Consider the following 17,842-nt stretch of genomic DNA (forward strand, 5'->3'; position numbering starts at 1 on the left):
AAATAAGTATATTTCATGCTCAATCTAATGATACATACTCTCTTCGTCCCATTGAAAGTGAAGTTTTGGACTCCGTGCTGTCTTATTCAATTTTTTTTATATAAATCTTATATAGTTTGCTATGACTTATTTTATCATTAGTAATATTTTAATAATAATATATTTATTTTATAATTTATAAAAAAATTTGAATAAAACGGATGGTTAAACACAGTATAAAAAAGTCAAAAATATCATTTTTAAAGGAACGGAGGGAGTATTAAATATGATAAATATTAATATATTTTTTTAAGGTTTGTTACAGTGTTTGGAGCCGTCAAAAAAATTTGATAGCCATTAATCTGAAAAAATGTAATTAAATATTCTTAAGGGTGGTTTAGTATTTTTTTTCCATTCTCCTTAGTAGGGATGAAAACGGATTGGATACGAACGGATATCACTGATATCATATTTGTTTTTATATTTCTGGTCGGATTCGGATTCGAATACGGATAATATCAACCATGTCGGATAAGATAGGATTAGACGTCGACATCATAAATATACGATTTAAATATTCGGATACGGATACGGTACCGGATGTTGAATAGTCGTACACGAATACGGACAGATCTGAACCCCTCTAAACGAATACGGTCTCGAATACGATCGGACAATATCCGTACCGTTTTCATCCCAGCTCCTTAGCATACCCAGCCAGCAGCCACATAGCTAGATCCGCCGAGAAGTTCGCTCCTGTGTGCGTCGTCGTCGCCCGCCGCCCACCGCCCGCAGTTCTAATATTCTTCATTGTGCGCCGCTGGTTGCCTCGATATTTGCCGCCGTCCGCCTCTTACCACTCTTTTAGTTCTGTAATTTTTTTTGGATTTCGGCACCGTAGCATTTTCATTTTTTATTTAATAAATATTATCTAATCATGGACTAATTATGCTCAAAAGATTCATGTCATGATTTACAGGCAAACTGTACAATTAGTTTTTATTTTCGGCTATATCTAATGCTTCATGCATGTGCTCCAAGATTTGATGTGACGAGAAATCTTAAAAAGTTTTTAATTTTCGGGGTTAAGCTTAGAAATCATTGTGGCACGTCTCCTGAATTTTGCCGTTGCCTCTCCTCAAAATCACCGCTGCCTGACTCCCTGAGTTAGTCGTCTTCACACAACCTCCTACAGGAGCTTGCCCACCTAATTTGGTCATTCATCGTGGCGCTGGGGACTCTAGGGGCGCGTTTGTAAAGGTGGCTGAGGAGGGTGGCTGCGCCCTCCGCATGCAAGTCACATGTTTGCGAGCTAGGGCCCACCAGCGAGCCAGGCTGCCGTGGTGCAAATTGCCTTCTCTCTCTTGGCTCCACAGATACGCTCAAAAAGTCTGTTTCCTGGGGGCTCGGCTCGCGTGAGCGCAAGAGCGGCTCGTTGGAGCTCAGAGACGCGCTCATCTCACCTCCGGTCACCTCCTCCTACCTCCGCGCTCCCAGGCGCCCTCCCCGCCGTGCCATCCTTGCTCCTGCAGCTGTGGCACGAGCTCGGGGGCACTCGCGGCCATGGCCATGACGGCGCCGCGCAGCCACGGCCACAACAACAACGGCGGTGTGCGAGGCCCTCACCGTCCACGACCAGAACGACGTTTCGCGAGGCACTCGCTGCCCATGGCCGGAATGCCGAACTCACCTCTCGCCATGGCTCGGGGGCCGAGCTCGCCCCGTGTCACCATGGCCGAGGGACCGAGCTTGCTCCGCGTCGCCATGGCCGGAAGGCCGAGCTTGCCTCGCGCCATGGCTAGGGAGGATAAGGAGACAGTGGTTGCACGGGGAGGAGGAGACAACCATGGCTGCTAGCGCCTGCGTAGGGAGAGGAGATGGAGCTAGCCATGGTTGCTCGCCAGGTGCTCGATGATATGCCGGTGAGGCTTTTATGGTGGTAACGCTACCACATCGCACTGCAAAGGTTACTACACTTCTTTGGTATAGGCACACAAACACGTTCTCGTTGTGCCCTGGCTTGTTTTATACAAAGACACAAACAAGAGACCTTGCACCAATTGAGGCTGGTCTGGAAAGGCCTGGCCCTATTGGGCTGGCCAGGCTGGTCGTGACCAGGGTCACAAACGCGCCCTAGACTGCTTCGAATTGGTGGTTGCGGGCTGCGGCGGAGTGGACGAGGGAGGAGTGGTCAATTTCACGTCGCCCGCCTCTCCGGAGGTCACCATCTTCCAATAGCCGCCTGCAGGAGCTCGTCTGCCTAACACGGCTTTGGGGGCTCTCGGTGCTGCTCTAAGGTCAGTCTTAATGTATAGTTTTATGACACAGTTACCATGACTATAAACTAGATAACCGAGCCATATGGGTTTCATGGGGATGAAACTTCTCTCTCATCTGATGAAACTTCTTCATTTAATGACCCTGCCAAGTCAATAATTTTACTTATGTAGCACCCTATTTAATGTGCATGACACTATCATGAAACATGTATTGAGACTGGCCTAAGGCTAGTTTCAGTGGAGAGTTTCATAGCGTTGTTTCCAAAGTTGTCATGTCATATGAAATGAAATGAAACTTGATGAAACATCCACTCTCAATGGAGAGTTTTATTCCATAGTTTCATAGGCATTTAATTTCAAGACTCATAGAGAGTTGGTAATTGTGCCAAGAGAGTTTCATCTAGATGAAACTTATTTCTTCTCTCTCTTCTTAAATACGCTGCCATATCATCTAAAATACCTATATAACAGCCTATTTAATATAAATGAAATTCAGATAAAACTCCCACCAAAACCGGCCTAAATGGGCACAACGGTGGAGGAGACGGAGTGGCGAACAGGAGCCTGTTGGGACGTGCAGGGGCTCCAAATCCAGGATGAAGAAGCTCGATACTGCTGCTGGTCTGGTGATCACGAAAGGACTGCTGCTCAGGGCATTCACGTTGGGCAGTTGCTGTAGGTTGCTAGGCTATTTTGATTTTCAATCTGTTGCTAATAAAAAATTCAGCTGTAGTTTTTTTATATTAACGATGGAGGACTACTTTGTATATTCAGGTAATTTATCTTTCTGTAATTCAGCTTTTGAGATGAGAAGTACTGTTATACCCTCTAAATTTATTTAGAAACCAGTTCCAGGTCCATGTTTTCTGGGTTCCCGCCCACAACTTAAATTTCTCCTATTTGTTCTTCCTATTTTTAAACCATCTGATCTAACAAAATGGAGAATTCTGGTTATTTCCAAGCACCAAAAAAATTTCCTATTTTTTTATATATTTAGTTAAACTTAAAAAGATTTGACTCCTCGAAAAATAGCATATGCATTTATGCGTGGAAGGCGGGACTACATCTTAGCCTTGTTTAGTTTCTAAAAAATTTTGTAAAAATTTTCAGATCTCCGTCATATTAAATCTTACAGCACATGCATGGAACATTGATATAGATTAAAAAATAACAGTTTACTTGTAATTTGTAAGACATATTTTTTGAGCTTAGTTAGTCTATGATTAGACAATACTCCATCCATTCACGAAAGAGTCAATTTCTAGAGTTGTTCTAATTCAAACTTTTTAAACTTTGACCAATTTTTTTAAAAAAAAATATTAAAATTTATGGTATCAAATTAGTATCATTAGATTCATCATAAAATATATTTTCATATGATGCGTATTTTATGTCATGGATGTTGTTACTCTTTTCTATAAAGTTAAACAAATTTTTAAAAATTTAACTAACACAAATTTTAGAAAATTGATTATTTTATGGATGAAAAGAGTATTTATCAAATACAAATTTCGTTTTGAATTTTTTTTTGGCAAAATTGGTTGGTGGACACTCTTCAAGTTCGGCTTTTGCCAAATACCATTAAGAAAAACTGGCTTTGCCAGAGGACACTACAAATATGTTCCAATTTGCTACAAAACACTATAGCCCTTATAATAATATTTCACACCCAAACAGATCAATAACACATATTACTGGACAAGTATGCCCCTGCCATTCAATTCACAAATACAAGAGCATGTTTCAGCTACAGACTTCGGCATTCATGCCATGATTGAGCTAAATAAAACAAAAGGTCCAGAAACAGGTTTCAGCTGGCTATGTGTGCTAGTAAATCACACATTACAAGTTCATAATTTCTTCTGGTCTTGACAACCTTCAACTTCTTAACCTTCCCCTTCTCATGGACAACAACTGGAGATTGACCTGCGCATGTAACAGGCTCTGCATCAGATGAAAAAAATAAATGAAGTTGCTGATCGGAATCAATTTCTTATGGATACTGATTATCTGCATCAAATGGAAAAAATAAAGTTTCTGATCAGAATCAATTTCTTCATAGCTACAAATTGGGATACATCCTACAACATATTGCCCCAAACACAATCTGAATGAACACTAACCAAACCAATGGCAGAAATTAGTTACCAGTCGCGAATCGAGAACCCATGGGTGTGCTCCCAGGGAAAAGTATGGGACTGGGCGCCGCAACTGCTCCGCTCGCTTCAAGGATCGAGTGGCACACAGCCTGCTGCTTCACACGCCGCCGAAGGAAGCGGGCACCGCTGCCGTTGCTCAGCGCCGTCAGGGACTGCCGCCGACGCAGAAGAACGCGCTGCCGATAACTGCAGGCATAACCAATGGTGGAGAGGGTGCGCAACGCTGCCGCGACCTCCCATCTTTTTTCCGTGCAAGCGAATGAAAGAATGCGTCGGGCTGCACAAGTTCCCTACAGGAACGGAAAGGATAAGGCAAAGGGGTGAGGGCATGTTCGTCATTTCACGTGCCTGTCTATTAAAAACAGATATAATAATGGAATGAATGTCTTACAGCATATTAACAAGAATTTATAATGTCTTTTAGCAAAGACAATTTTTTTTAATGATTTGTGGCAAAAGCCACATTTTAACGATGTCTCCTAGCAAATTTTGCCATTTTTTTTCCTTGTCTGTGCACCGCGGGGGCCTCGTCTCAAGGCTCCAGCGTCCTCCTCCTCCCCTCTCCTCGTCTACTCTCTTCTCTGGGGTTTATGCCTGTTAGGAAACTAAACACTTTAGGAAAAGTCTGGACTAGTTTAAGCAAGTTCCAGGTTTTCCTATCCTAGAAGGATATGGACTCATACCAAATTAGAACTATCATACCGTATATGGAGTATTCACTGGACTATATATTTGGAGGAGCACCCGATGTAATTGATATCAGAAATAAGAAATAAAGAGAAGAGCTCCACCGTAACTTTGTGTCTCCTGTGTTCTTACTTTTGGCTTGTGTGATTGTGCAACGAAGAGATAGATCCTTACCGATAGTAACGTGATTACTTAACACGTTATCAGCACGAGACTCTACCATCCTCTGCACGTCGCCATCAATACAAGGTTGCGACTTGCGACCATATTGTTTTCTACATCGACGCCGAACTTGCCGAAAAGCTACGACAGCGTCGACTTCGTTATTGCCGGTCCCGGATCTGCTTCCTCTTCACAGCTCCCGGCCTTCACTGCATCAAACTTCAACCTGCGTCACGAGATCAGCTACACTACACCGACGTACTATGGCTATGGATGAGGAAATGTGTCTGGTAGACAGCTGTACCACAAACACTATATTGCGGGATACTTGTTACTTCCAGACTCTTAGAAAGAATGAAGGAGATGTAACAACTATCGCTGGTAGCGGTAAGCATATTGTTGGCACTGGAAGGGCCACAATAATACTCCCTAATGGAACAGAACTAGTAATCCAAGAAGCATTACTTTACCCTGAATCAACTAGAACTTTGTTGAGCTTCAAAGACATACGTGCAAACAATTTCCATGTAGAAACCAATGATGATAATGGTACAGAACGCCTTATCATGATAAAAATGCACGGAGATGAAAAGACTATGGTTGAAAGCTTCCCCTCCATAAAAGATAGCCTGTACTACACATTCATAAAGCCTATTAAAGGTTTCGTTGCAATGAAAACTATCTTTAAGAACCAAGAAGCATATAGAACTTGGCATGATAGACTAGGACATCCTGGACTTCGTATGATGCAAAATATAGTTAAAAATGCTAATGGCCATAACTTGAAGACTAGGCCTTGTTTAGTTCCAAAAAAATTTTGCAAAATTTTTCAGATTCTCCGTCACATCGAATCTTTAGACGCATGCATGGAGTATTAAATATAGACGAAAATAAAAACTAATTACATAGTTTGGTCGAAATTGATGAGATGAATCTTTTGAGCCTAGTTAATCCATGATTGGACAATATTTGTCACAAACAAACGAAAGTGCTACAGTACCTATTTTGTAAAAAATTTTGGAACTAAACAAGGCCTAAAGAATTCCCAAATCAAGAAGATTTTCTTTGCCTAGCATGTGCAAAAGGGAAACTTATAACTAGACCCTCAACTTCAAAAATTCAAGCAGAATTGCCTTCATTCATGAAAAGAATCCAGGGTGATATATGTGGACCAATTACACCGGGCCATTTCGATACTTCATGGTATTGATTGATGCATCTAGTAGATGGAGTCATGTATGCCTATTATCCACTAGAAATCATGCTTTTGCACGGCTTATGTCACAAATAATTCAATTAAAAACAAATTTTCCAGATGAACGAATTAACTGGAGAATTTACCTTGAAGGTGTTCAATGATTATTGTATGGCAACGGGAATCAAAGTGGAACATTCTGTACCACACGTGCATACCCAAAATGGCCTAGTAGAGTCATTAATTAAGAGGATCAAGTTAATCGCGCGGCCATTACTACAAAACTGCATGCTGCCGACCACATGTTGGGGGCACGCTGTGTTGCATGCAGCTTCAATCATACAACTAAGACCATCTGCTTATAATGAATTTTCTCCTCTACCAATAGTGCATGGCAAAGAGCCTAATATTTTCCATCTGCGTAAATTTGGATGTGCTGTATATATTCCAATACCACCACCTCAGCGTACTGCAATGGGCGCTCAACGAAAACTTGGAGTTTATGTTGGGTTTGAAAGTCCATCAATTATAAAGTACTTAGAGCCTACAACTGGGGACCTACATAAGGCTCGTTTCGCTGATAGTATTTTTAATGAAGAACATTTCCCGGCATTAGGGGAGGAAAGTATCTCTCTCGGGATGAATGCCGAGAAATAAATTGGGAAGCCACTGGAATTCATGCAATGGATATCCGCACTAGGGAGACTGAACAAGAAGTTCAAAATATAATAGATTTGCAAAGAATTGCTAATCAACTGCCAGAAGCCTTCACCAATACAAAGGGGATTATGAAATCACATATACCAGCAGTAAATGCACCGGAAAGAATAGATATTCCTTTTGAAGAGGATATATCAAAACCATTCCATTTGAAATCTTCTACCTCAAATCCTAGGAAGAGGGGGGAGTCCGAGTGCATTAGTTCAGAATGAATTCAATACTAGAGCTCCTACAAATATCTCTGAGGGACGCCTCAAGAGAAGAAAACGTGAGCCAAAGAATAAATTAAAGAACCCCATAGAAGGTGAAGGAGCTCCAATTAGAGTACCACGTGATGTGGATACACCTGAAGTGAGACTTCCTGTAGAACTTGTAGCCCATGAGAATGTGCGCACAACTAATACTCACATGGGCAGACCGAAAATTCCTGATCTAAACGCATCGGGAAATAGCGTAGATCTGGATGAAACTGAGAGAATAGAAGAGATCGCAACTAATTATGCTGAAACAGGAGTAACTTATGAAAGAAAGACTACTAATGTCGACATTTATTTTGCTGAAAAGATTGCTAAAATTGATCTGGATCCAGAGCCGAAATCTATATTAGAATGCAAGAAGCGTTTTGATTGGTCAAATTGGAAAGAGGCAATCAAATCAGAATTAATCTCGCTTAATAAAAGAAATGTGTTTGGTCCTGTAGGCCTCACTCCTGAAGGGATATACCCAGTAGGTCACAAATGGGTTTTCGTCCGAAAAAGAGACGAGAACAATACGGTGGTACGATATAAAGCGAGATTAGTAGCACAAGGGTTTACGCAGAGACCCGGCATCGATTTCGATGAAACTTACTCTCCTGTTATGGATGGAATAACATTCCGGTACTTAATCTCATTGGCAGTAAATATGAATTTGCAGATGAAACAAATGGATGTTGTGACCGCATATTTATATGGGTCATTGGATACTGAAATATATATGAAAGTCCCTGAAGGAATTAAAGTACCTAAAGAAGAAGAACGCAACATGTATAGTGTAAAATTAAAAAGGTCATTATATGGCCTTAAACAATCCGGTAGGATGTGGTACAACCGGTGTCACATAACCGACCAAATTATAAGAGTTCAAGTGCAGAAACGATCGCCAAGCAATCAAGTTTCCAAACTTGAGCCCATATAATCCCGGTAGTCAATTGAAATCACGAAGGACTTCAAACCAACTTGCAACAAACCAAGATCGTAATAGTTCAACATAAACACAACGAATGTTACATAGTCATTCATTGCCGTCGAAGCGGCACCACATCGGAGTCATTAAGTTATTACAATCCAAGTTCGAAGTAGCGGAAGCAAAATAATTACACACACTTGTCCAAAGTTCAGTTCTCAAGTTTTTGTTACTGCCAGAGTCTGTGCCATCCTTCCAAAAGCATCAAAGACGAGATTGTTAGAGAACCGTGCCCAACGGTTAGTCCTCATCCCCAGCGGGATGGAGACAGGTCTTGCAGAAACCGTCATAGAAGATGTCATCTGCAACAGGTGGGAAATAAACCCTGAGTACGAGAATGTACTCAGCTAGACTTACCCGTCTAGTAAAACATAAAAGACCCCAAGGATCATGCAAGGCTAAATATCAAGTGGAGCTGGTTGACTCACCTTTTGCCAAAAGCTTAACTTACGACTAAGTTATTTTGAAAGCATCATATTTATTTATCATCAGCCTACCACTAGATTAGCACCTGTACTACAACACATCACTTGATTATTACAAGCAATAATAACCATATCAAGTTCATCATATGTTCTTCCTGCTATCATCATTTCCATGAACCAAGTTCATTAGTGGATGCTACGTTTGCCGCTGCTCTGTCAAGTTCTCACTAACCGGGAGAGACGGCGATTCGAATCGAATTCCTATCCAGCTGGAGGGTTATTCCTAGCACTCACCCAAGCATCCCCTGCCGGAGAGCCAACGGGTTACCTTTGGTACAACTCAGGAATCGCGGCTCCGATCAGCGCCGCACTCCCAGGGCTACCACTCTGCCAGGGAGGTCAGGAATTTTAACTCACCTGCCTTTAGACTTACGCCAATGGTCCCCCGCACACCGCACTTCCTCCGGTAGTGCGCACTTTATACTTGCCGGTCTTCCGGCCTGAGTCATACTACTCGGCTTCGCGGTCGGAACGAGTTATCCGGCCAACTAAGTGTTAGGCATGCGTTCAACATGACAAGAGGACGTACAACGATCGGTCCTTAGCTGCCACAGACGGAGTTACTACAAACTTGCAAAACTCCGCCCGGCTTAAGTCAAATTAATCAGGTTCCATCCACAATAGCACATATAGACCATTGTGATCCGACATAACCCTATATCGTGCAGGTGACAGGATATCACCCGACTTCTACCGATTAAAGCATGGCTAAGCTGCTACTCGATCCTAACTCTACAACCAGGGTAGGATGAATTATCTGGACAAGGATGGAATAAAGTGTAGCAAGGTTTTCACCACAACTCCTAAACTTAATGCATCAATAGATATAACATATTAAGTAAACTTTTGAAAGTAAAGGGAGACTTAGAATGCTCCGGGGCTTGCCTTTCACGAACGATGCCGGCTCGTGATTCGGGCACTCAACTTCTTCTTCGGGCTCCTCGAGTCCGGCTTGCTGGACCTCCACCTCCTGGCTGCCCTCCTGGCCTTCGGGATTCGCTTGTAGAACGAAGGAGGCTGTCGCGTCCGATGCACCTATTGCATGCCCGAACAATAAGAAGATGCACATGCTAAAGATGAATGCTTGATAGCACAAGTAGCTCACTGGACACTCAATTACGGAGCAAAAGTCATACAAGCTCACACAAGTAAATAAGTCAACTCAGCCCAAAACCTATCATGATACTAAAACAGCAAGCAACACAAAACACGTATACTCAGTAAATAAATCATAACTAAAGATAGACAGGTCCAACAAACATAAGTAAAGACATTCTGGAAAGCTTATGAAATTGTCTACAACCCATCTTCGAACATTACAGCAAGATTCATACAGTAAACTAGTCAATTAAACAAAGTTCCATATTCTGTCCCAGAAAAACAGAGAGCACCTATTTGTGGAACCTAACTTGGAACAGCCATAACTTTTAAACTACTGAACCAAATGATCCCAAATTTAAACCACAGCTAGTTCAATAAGTTTACAACAACTTTGATTTAGACAAGTTGCCCAGAAAAGCAAGTTATCATTAAGCAACAGTTAAATTGCTTCCTTGCTGTCCAGAACAGCATTTAACCCTACAGTTAATTATTTAATGACATGATCAAAACACAAACAATGCCAACCACATAGCTTATGAGCACAAGCATATTACAAGATTACCAGAACATCAGGTGAAAACCCCCAAACATTTACTTAACAAGGCATTTATTAATTAATTCTAGATAAGAGCATAATTATAAGATACCAGTCACATTGCTCAGAAAAATCTACAAAAATTACAGAAGCACAAGTATATCATCAGGTCATCACCATAAAAATTTCAGAGCAATTGCACATACTAAATTAAAGATATGTATTTAACATGTGCCAAGGCTCTTATTTCATAAATTCAGAAACATGACTTATATGGTACCAAACAACAGATTTCAGATTATTTATATATGAGAAATACCATGAACATGTTTACTACCAAAGTAGAGCACCAGCATAAGCACCAATTATTTTATGTGATTTAATTAAAGAAACAAGCCACTTTCAATCATAAATTGCATATCAAAGCTGCAGTACACCAAAAATCATGAAATATTTACCAAAGCACTCTAATACCCTACAGAGACTACCATAAAATTTTCAAGGCAAGGTAAACAGTATAACAAGATATATGAATTTATCCATGAATAACAAGATTAAATCCTTAATAAATATTTTCCCAGAAAACATGGTTCATTTTATATTTTTATTAAAAACTAGCCATCGCATGGAACAACACAAAATCGGTTTCACAATTTTTGGATCTCAGAAACAGGAGATATGATTTTTGCAAGAAAGCCAAAAATCCAGATTTTGAATAAAACAAAAGGAGGGAAGGAGGTGACACTGACAGTGGACCCCATGTCCTTCTTCCTCACGGCCGAGGCGACTTTCACCGGCGATTTCTCCGCGACGGCGAGGTCTCCGGCCAAACCAAGGGCATCAGCGTGATCCCCAAACCCTAACGACTCGATTGACCCCCTTTTCCCCACGGTGGAGCCACCGGAAAGGGCTCGCCGTCGACGATGGCGGCTCGGCGGAGGTGCTCGGCGTTACGCCGGAGCCCTCAGGCCGGTAGAGCGCGACCCAAGGCCTTCTACAGCACCAGCGGACTACGGCGATGCTTCCTAGGTACGCAGCTTGGCTTGGATCCTCGTGGAACACGCTGGCCACGAGAGCACCCATCTCCGGCGGAAGCACGGCGGCGCTGCGCACCGTGTCCGGCGACGGAGAGCTTGGTAGAGCGTCCACCAAGTGACGCAAAAGCTCGCTAAGGACCTAAGCTACCTCTAGGACCTAACCAGAGACGACGGGAGGCTTCACAGGGCTCGGCATTGAGTTCGCCGGAGAAGATGGTCACGGCGACCCGATTTGGGGGAAGAAGGAAATGTCGGCTCACCGGTGGGTTTCTCGGCGAGTTAGAGGGTGGAGATTGGAGAGCGGTTCACGGCGGAGCTTTAGGTGAAGTTTGGTGGGCAATGGCGCAGCATGGAACGCGCGCGAGCTCGCCGGAGTAAGCTCGCGGAGGAGAGCTCTCGGCGGCCGCGTTTCTGGCGAGCAGGGCGAGGGAGAGCGAAGTGGACGCGTCCACTCTGCACGGGCGACGCCGTGGAGGTCATGCACGCGACGGGAGCTGACAGGCGGGGCCAGAAACGGCGTACGGACGACAAATGTCGCCGTTACGCTGCCGCTGGTCGGCCACGTCGGCGAGCTTCAAACCGATTCAGACAAAACGATGGCCGACTGACAGAGCTACTTTGGCAACGATTTACTCCCAAACCAGTACGAATTAGAGGACGGTGCAGTTGACAAAGTTGGAGTTCCAACTGAGTTCTAAAACTTTGTCAATTGGAGCAAAAGCCCCAATTCTGCCTTGTGGGTCACTTTTGAGCTATTTGTGTTGGATTGAAAGATATAGAGTTTTCAAAATCGATCAAGCAAACTGGTTTCGTTCCAAGACTTAGAAAATTTTCTAAGTGTTGGAAACAGCCCCAAATCTACCTTGTGGGTCACTTTTGAGCTATTTGTGTTCATTTTCATGAGATGGCCATAAAACAACTTTTGTTCCTTATAAAATTTGCTACAACTTTTCTGTAGAAAGTTTTGACATGCAAATATTTTATGAAACACTTTTTAAAAGCCTAAGCAAAAGAGGTTTCTAGGGCCTATTTTCATAAGTATGACTTAAAGGCATATTTTGGAGAAGTGACCAACATGAACATTGTTCCCAAAGTCAAGTTAAGCATAGATAAACTAATTACCAAGGCATTAAGCACAAACACAAGCATGGTTCACTCAAACATAAGCATAGGAAGCCTATTTAAGCAATTTAAACACATTTATGCCTAGAATGACATGGCTCAAGATAGATGATGATCATGATATGCTTGGAGTAGATGATGATGCTTATGCTATGCACATGATTAATGCAACCATAACACTGGGGTGTTACAACCGGCTTAGTGAATACCTCATGAAGAAGGGATTTATGAATAATGAAGATTGTCCTTGTGTGTTTATTAGAAAATCAAACAAGGGATTCTGTATAGTCTCTGTTTATGTAGATGATCTGAATATCATTGGAACCACAAAGGATATTGAGGAAGCTAGTTCTTACCTAAAATCTGAATTTGAAATGAAAGATTTAGGTAAAACTAAGTATTGCTTAGGCCTGCAGATTGAGCATACCCATGAAGGGATACTTGTACACCAATCAGCTTATACCAAGAAGGTATTAAATAAGTTTAATATGAAAGACGCATACCCACTTAGGACACCTATGGCTGGAAGATCATTAGATGTTGAAAAGGATATTTTTAGACCCAGAGAAGAAAATGAAAAAGTATTAGGAACCGAAAGTGCCATCGGAGCCTTAATGTATCTAGCGAATGGTACTAGGCCTGATATTTCTTTTGCTGTTAATCTCCTAGCAAGATTCAGCTCAGCTCCTACTTTACGACACTGGAAGGGTATTAAACATATTCTCAGATACCTGAGAGGTACTGAAGATCTTGGGTTATTTTTCCGAAAAAATCAAGATTTCAGTTTAGAGGGTTATGCTGATGCAGGGTATTTGTCTGATCCACATAATGCAATATCTCAAACTGGATATGTATTTTTGTGTGGTGGTACTGCGATTTCCTGGAAATCGATAAAACAGACTATGGTGGCAACTTCGACAAACCACTCAGAAATTATAGCATTATTTGAAGCAACTAAGGAATGCACTTGGCTTAGACGCATCACACACCATGTGCAAAATGCGTGTGGTATAAATACTATTAATTCTCCGACTATTATTTTTGAAGATAATGCAGCTTGTGTTGCACAAATACAAACAGGATATGTAAAGTCGAATATCACGAAGCATATTTCGCCTAAATTGTTTTTCACGCATGAATTACAAAAGAAAGAAGAAATTTCAATGACTCTTACCAAGTCATGTGACAATCTAGCATATATATTCACTAAATCTTTGCCTACAAGCCCTTTTGAAAAGTGTGTACGTGGCATTGGTTTGAGACGCCTCCGAGAAGTACAGAGCTTAAAGGGGGGAACTTAATTGAGATTCTAGTTTCTGTTTGTGTCTAAAAGACAAAATAATTCATTCTAGCAGAATGATTAGTAATCTAGCAGATTATTATAACATTGTACTCTTTTCCTTTATGAGTTTTTCTTTGATATAAAGGTTTCTCATTTAAAGGTTTTTAATGAGGCAGTGTGTGCAACATAAGTACGGTGTATATGTTTTATTCTTTTTTCTCATTGGGTTTTTGGATAAATCATATATGTCGTGGTATTCGTCCAGGGGGAGTGTTAGGAAACTAAACACTTTAAGAAAAGTCTGGACTAGTTTAAGCAAGTTCCAGGTTTTTCTATCCTAGAAGGATATGGACTCATACCAAATTAGAACTATCATAAGTATTCACTGGACTATATATTGTAATTGATATCAGAAATAAGAAATAAAGAGAAGAGCTCCACCGTAACTTTGTGTCTACTGTGTTCTTACTTTTGGCTTGTGTGATTGTGCAACGAAGAGATAGACAGTAACGTGATTACTTAACAATGAAGAAAACCGCTCTGCCCACCATTCCGAGCGGAAAAAGAAAACCGCTCCCTACTTCGAATCCAAATCGCCTCGGCACCCAGCCCCTCGGTTCGATGGAGGCCGCCGCGGCGCAGCTGACGCCGGGCGCTGTCCAGGCGATCGCGAACGGGGCGGTGTGCGCAGCGCTCCAGCCGGTGCTGCAGGTGCTGGAGGTGCGCCGTGTCGCCACCACCAAGAGCGGTGACGCCAGCGCCAGCGCCAACCCCACCCCCTCGGAGCGGGAGCGCTACCGCTTGATACTCTCCGACGGCGTCGACGCGCACCAGGCCATCCTCGCCACCGCCTTCAACCCATTCGTCAGGGACGGCACCCTACGCAAGGGCACAATCGTCCACCTCAACGAGTTCATATGCGACACCATCCGAGATAAAAGGTGAGTGAGTGTGTCCTTGCCACCGTCCGTCTGCCCTGCTTACAACTTAGTAGTTGGATTGCACGATTCTACTGTAGAGATTGGATCTTGTCTAGGTGGGGATTTAAGGTTACTGTTCATTGGTTTGCATTATTTGGAACCTGTAGAGACAGGTTAGTGCAGAAATCGCCGAGTTATATAGTGTGGGAATTTGCCTGGCGATAGGATGCGGTACTCCTCTGGCATTTGCAGAATGCAGAGCATATTTCTAAGGCCTCTTTAAAATGGAGTTTGGTGCCATTCTTTCCAGCATTTATTGTGGATGCTTTTGTAAAAATATATAAATCATGCAACCTCATCTTCTCTGTCCGTTCTAAGTTTGTTTTTATTTTCCACAGTCTTTCATCAATTTGATTTCATTTCTCCTGCAAATCTGTTTATCTGATGCTTAGAACTGATCTATACTCTTAAAAGGAAGAATGTCCTAACTATGGAGTGTTGATTGTTATTTTAAATGGATTACTACATATCATATCAGCTGACAACTCTTCCCTTCCATAATCAGGATCATCATTATTGTGAAAATTGAAATTCTACAAACTGCATGTGCCCTAATCGGGAACCCCAAAAACTACATGGCACAAATTCAAGGGAAGGTACAAGATCCCAACTTATCGGCCATTGCTGCTCAAAATTCTGGTGCCCCAGGCATGCCGGAGTCTTCTGTTGCTCTAAGAGCAGATCAAGCTTCTAACAATCTTTCATATGGTGGACCCTTTATTGATGCTCAAGGCATGGTAGGTTTTTCCATTGGCCGGACAGTAGAACGTGATCATAGCAACGTGTTTACTGGAGGCTCTTATGGTACATTGTCAGCACAAAACACAGTAAATGCAAATATGGTGGAGCCAAGATTTCAGCAGCCTTCTCTGATCTCTCATCAAAACCAAGGGTTTGCAGTTACTGGCACAGGTGAGGCCTTGACCCCTCCAGGCAATGCTCACCGGCGCCATGAGCATTCATATCAGCAGCTACCTTCAGGGTATATCAATAGAGCTCCAGTTGCTAGTGAACCGGCATCCCATGTTGTCGCAATTTCTTCATTGAAAGTTTACCAGACTAGATGGACAATCAAGGCCAGGGTGACTGCTAAGACTGGTGTCAAGCATTGGAACAATGCCAAAGGTACAGGGAAACTTTTCTCATTTGATCTCATTGATGGAGAAGGTGGACAAATTCGTGCAGTATGCTTCAAAGAAGCGGTTGATAAGTTTTATGATCTAATTGAGGTTGATAAGGTGTACTTGATATCTAGTGGAGCAGTGAAACCTTCACAGAAGCGGTTTAATCCTTTGAATAATGATCTTGAAATAACTCTGGACACCTTAACTTCATCTGTAGAGATTTGTTCTAGTGATGATTTCAATATTCCTAAGGTGCAGTACAGTTTTCAGCAGATCAGTGAAATAGAGAACATGGATAATCATAGTGCGGTAGATTTACTTGGTGTTGTTACATCAGTTGGTCCTTCTGTTATGATGACAAGGAAGGATGGCACCCAAACCCAGAAAAGAACCCTTCAACTGAGGGACATGTCTGGTCGGAGTGTGGGAGTGACCTTTTGGGGAGACTTCTGTGATGTTGAAGGGCAGCAGTTGCAGCTGCAGTGTCATTCCAGTTTCAATCCTATACTTGCTTTGATAGGTGCCCGTATCAGTGATTTCAGTGGTAGATCAGTGAGTACAATAGGGTCAACACAGTTGAAAATAAACCCAGACTTTCCTGATGCTGAAAGGCTGAGACAGTGGTATGTAACTGAAGGAATGACCACTGCTTGTCTCTCTCTATCTCGGGAACAGTTTAATTCAGTCCAGGCTGATGTCCGCAAAACAATTGCACAAATCAAGGATGAAACCTTGGGACGTAATAAGACAGACTGGATCACTGTTAAGGCTGCAATCTCACATGTACAGACTGAAAGTTTTTGTTATCCAGCGTGCCCCTTAATTTTTAATGAGAAGCCATGCAACAAAAAGGTCATAGATAGTGGTGATGGGATATGGTTTTGTGAGAGATGTGATAAGAGCTCTGGAAGCTGTGAGTACAGGTACATGGTTAAATTTCGAATCCAAGATCACACCAGCACTATCATCGCTACCGCATTCCAGGAGGCTGGTAAGCAGATATTTGGCCGCACCGCACAAGAACTTCGCACAATAAGAAATGTTAACCATGACGAGGCACTATTCACAGAGATCATAGAAGGAGCCCGTTGGCATCTAAATCTATTTAAGTTGAAAGTTAGGGAGGAAAGCTACAACGATGAACAACGTATTGGATGTACCATAATTAATGCTGAAAAGTTGGATCCATCCAAAGAGAGTAATGTCCTTTTTGAAGCCATTGACAGACTTATGCAGGGCAGATCAGGCCCAAGCCCAGGAGATCAGGGCAGCATTGCCAATAAAGCTGGTTTCAGCAATTCACCAGATGGTCGCAGTGCCATCAATATGTGTGGCACAAATCAGTTTGGGCAACAAGGAAGCATAGATGGGAGGGTGTCTACTACATCTGCAGGTTTGGATAGCGAGCAGCAACCAGCGGGTGGAGGCTTCACAGGCAACAATTATGGATCTGCTGCTGGCAACTATGGATATGTTGCTGCTGGCAATGCCAGGCAGGGTCCGTGCTTCAAATGCCATCAGCCAGGACACTGGAGTAAGGAGTGTCCTGGGCGGTAATAGGGGTTTTCGGGTTTTGCCAATCAAGCAGCAGCATATTGATTATGTTTAGCTGTAGGATTGACTCACGTTGTGTACAGTAAGTTTAATCTGCTTTTAGTTTCGTTTATGGCCTCCAATGTTCACTGGGTACCATCTTGTAATGCTACTTTAGAAGTATATGTATATATAATTGCCAGTTGTGTTATGCCATTAAATAGTGCCACTTTCTCTC

The 17,842-nt window shown here is 42.4% G+C and overlaps 1 protein-coding gene and 1 long non-coding RNA gene across 2 annotated transcripts; one reads left to right on the forward strand and one right to left on the reverse strand.

Annotated features, from left to right (window-relative positions):
• Positions 3,813-4,697, reverse strand: LOC110434995. The gene is made up of 2 exons (XR_002452629.1): positions 4,407-4,697; positions 3,813-4,184 (listed from the first exon to the last, which is right to left on the reverse strand). It is a non-coding gene; the product is annotated as an uncharacterized LOC110434995 (long non-coding RNA).
• On the forward strand, positions 14,500-17,842 carry LOC8056064 (replication protein A 70 kDa DNA-binding subunit C). Its single transcript, XM_002452083.2, has 2 exons — positions 14,500-14,908; positions 15,453-17,842. The coding sequence occupies exons 1-2, from the start codon at positions 14,589-14,591 to the stop codon at positions 17,626-17,628; spliced, it is 2,496 nt and encodes an 831-aa protein (XP_002452128.1). The 5' UTR covers positions 14,500-14,588; the 3' UTR covers positions 17,629-17,842.

Source organism: Sorghum bicolor, chromosome 4 (assembly GCF_000003195.3).
Source record: "Sorghum bicolor cultivar BTx623 chromosome 4, Sorghum_bicolor_NCBIv3, whole genome shotgun sequence".
Classification (NCBI taxonomy): Eukaryota; Viridiplantae; Streptophyta; class Magnoliopsida; order Poales; family Poaceae; genus Sorghum; species Sorghum bicolor.

Excerpts from the sequence above, each read along its gene's own strand:
- LOC8056064 (XM_002452083.2), top strand. The coding sequence starts at position 14,589 with ATGGAGGCCGCCGCGGCGCAGCTGACGCCGGGCGCTGTCCAGGCGATC. Across the intron at positions 14,909-15,452 it reads GACACCATCCGAGATAAAAG|GATCATCATTATTGTGAAAA; the intron begins GTGAGTGAGTGT and ends TTCCATAATCAG.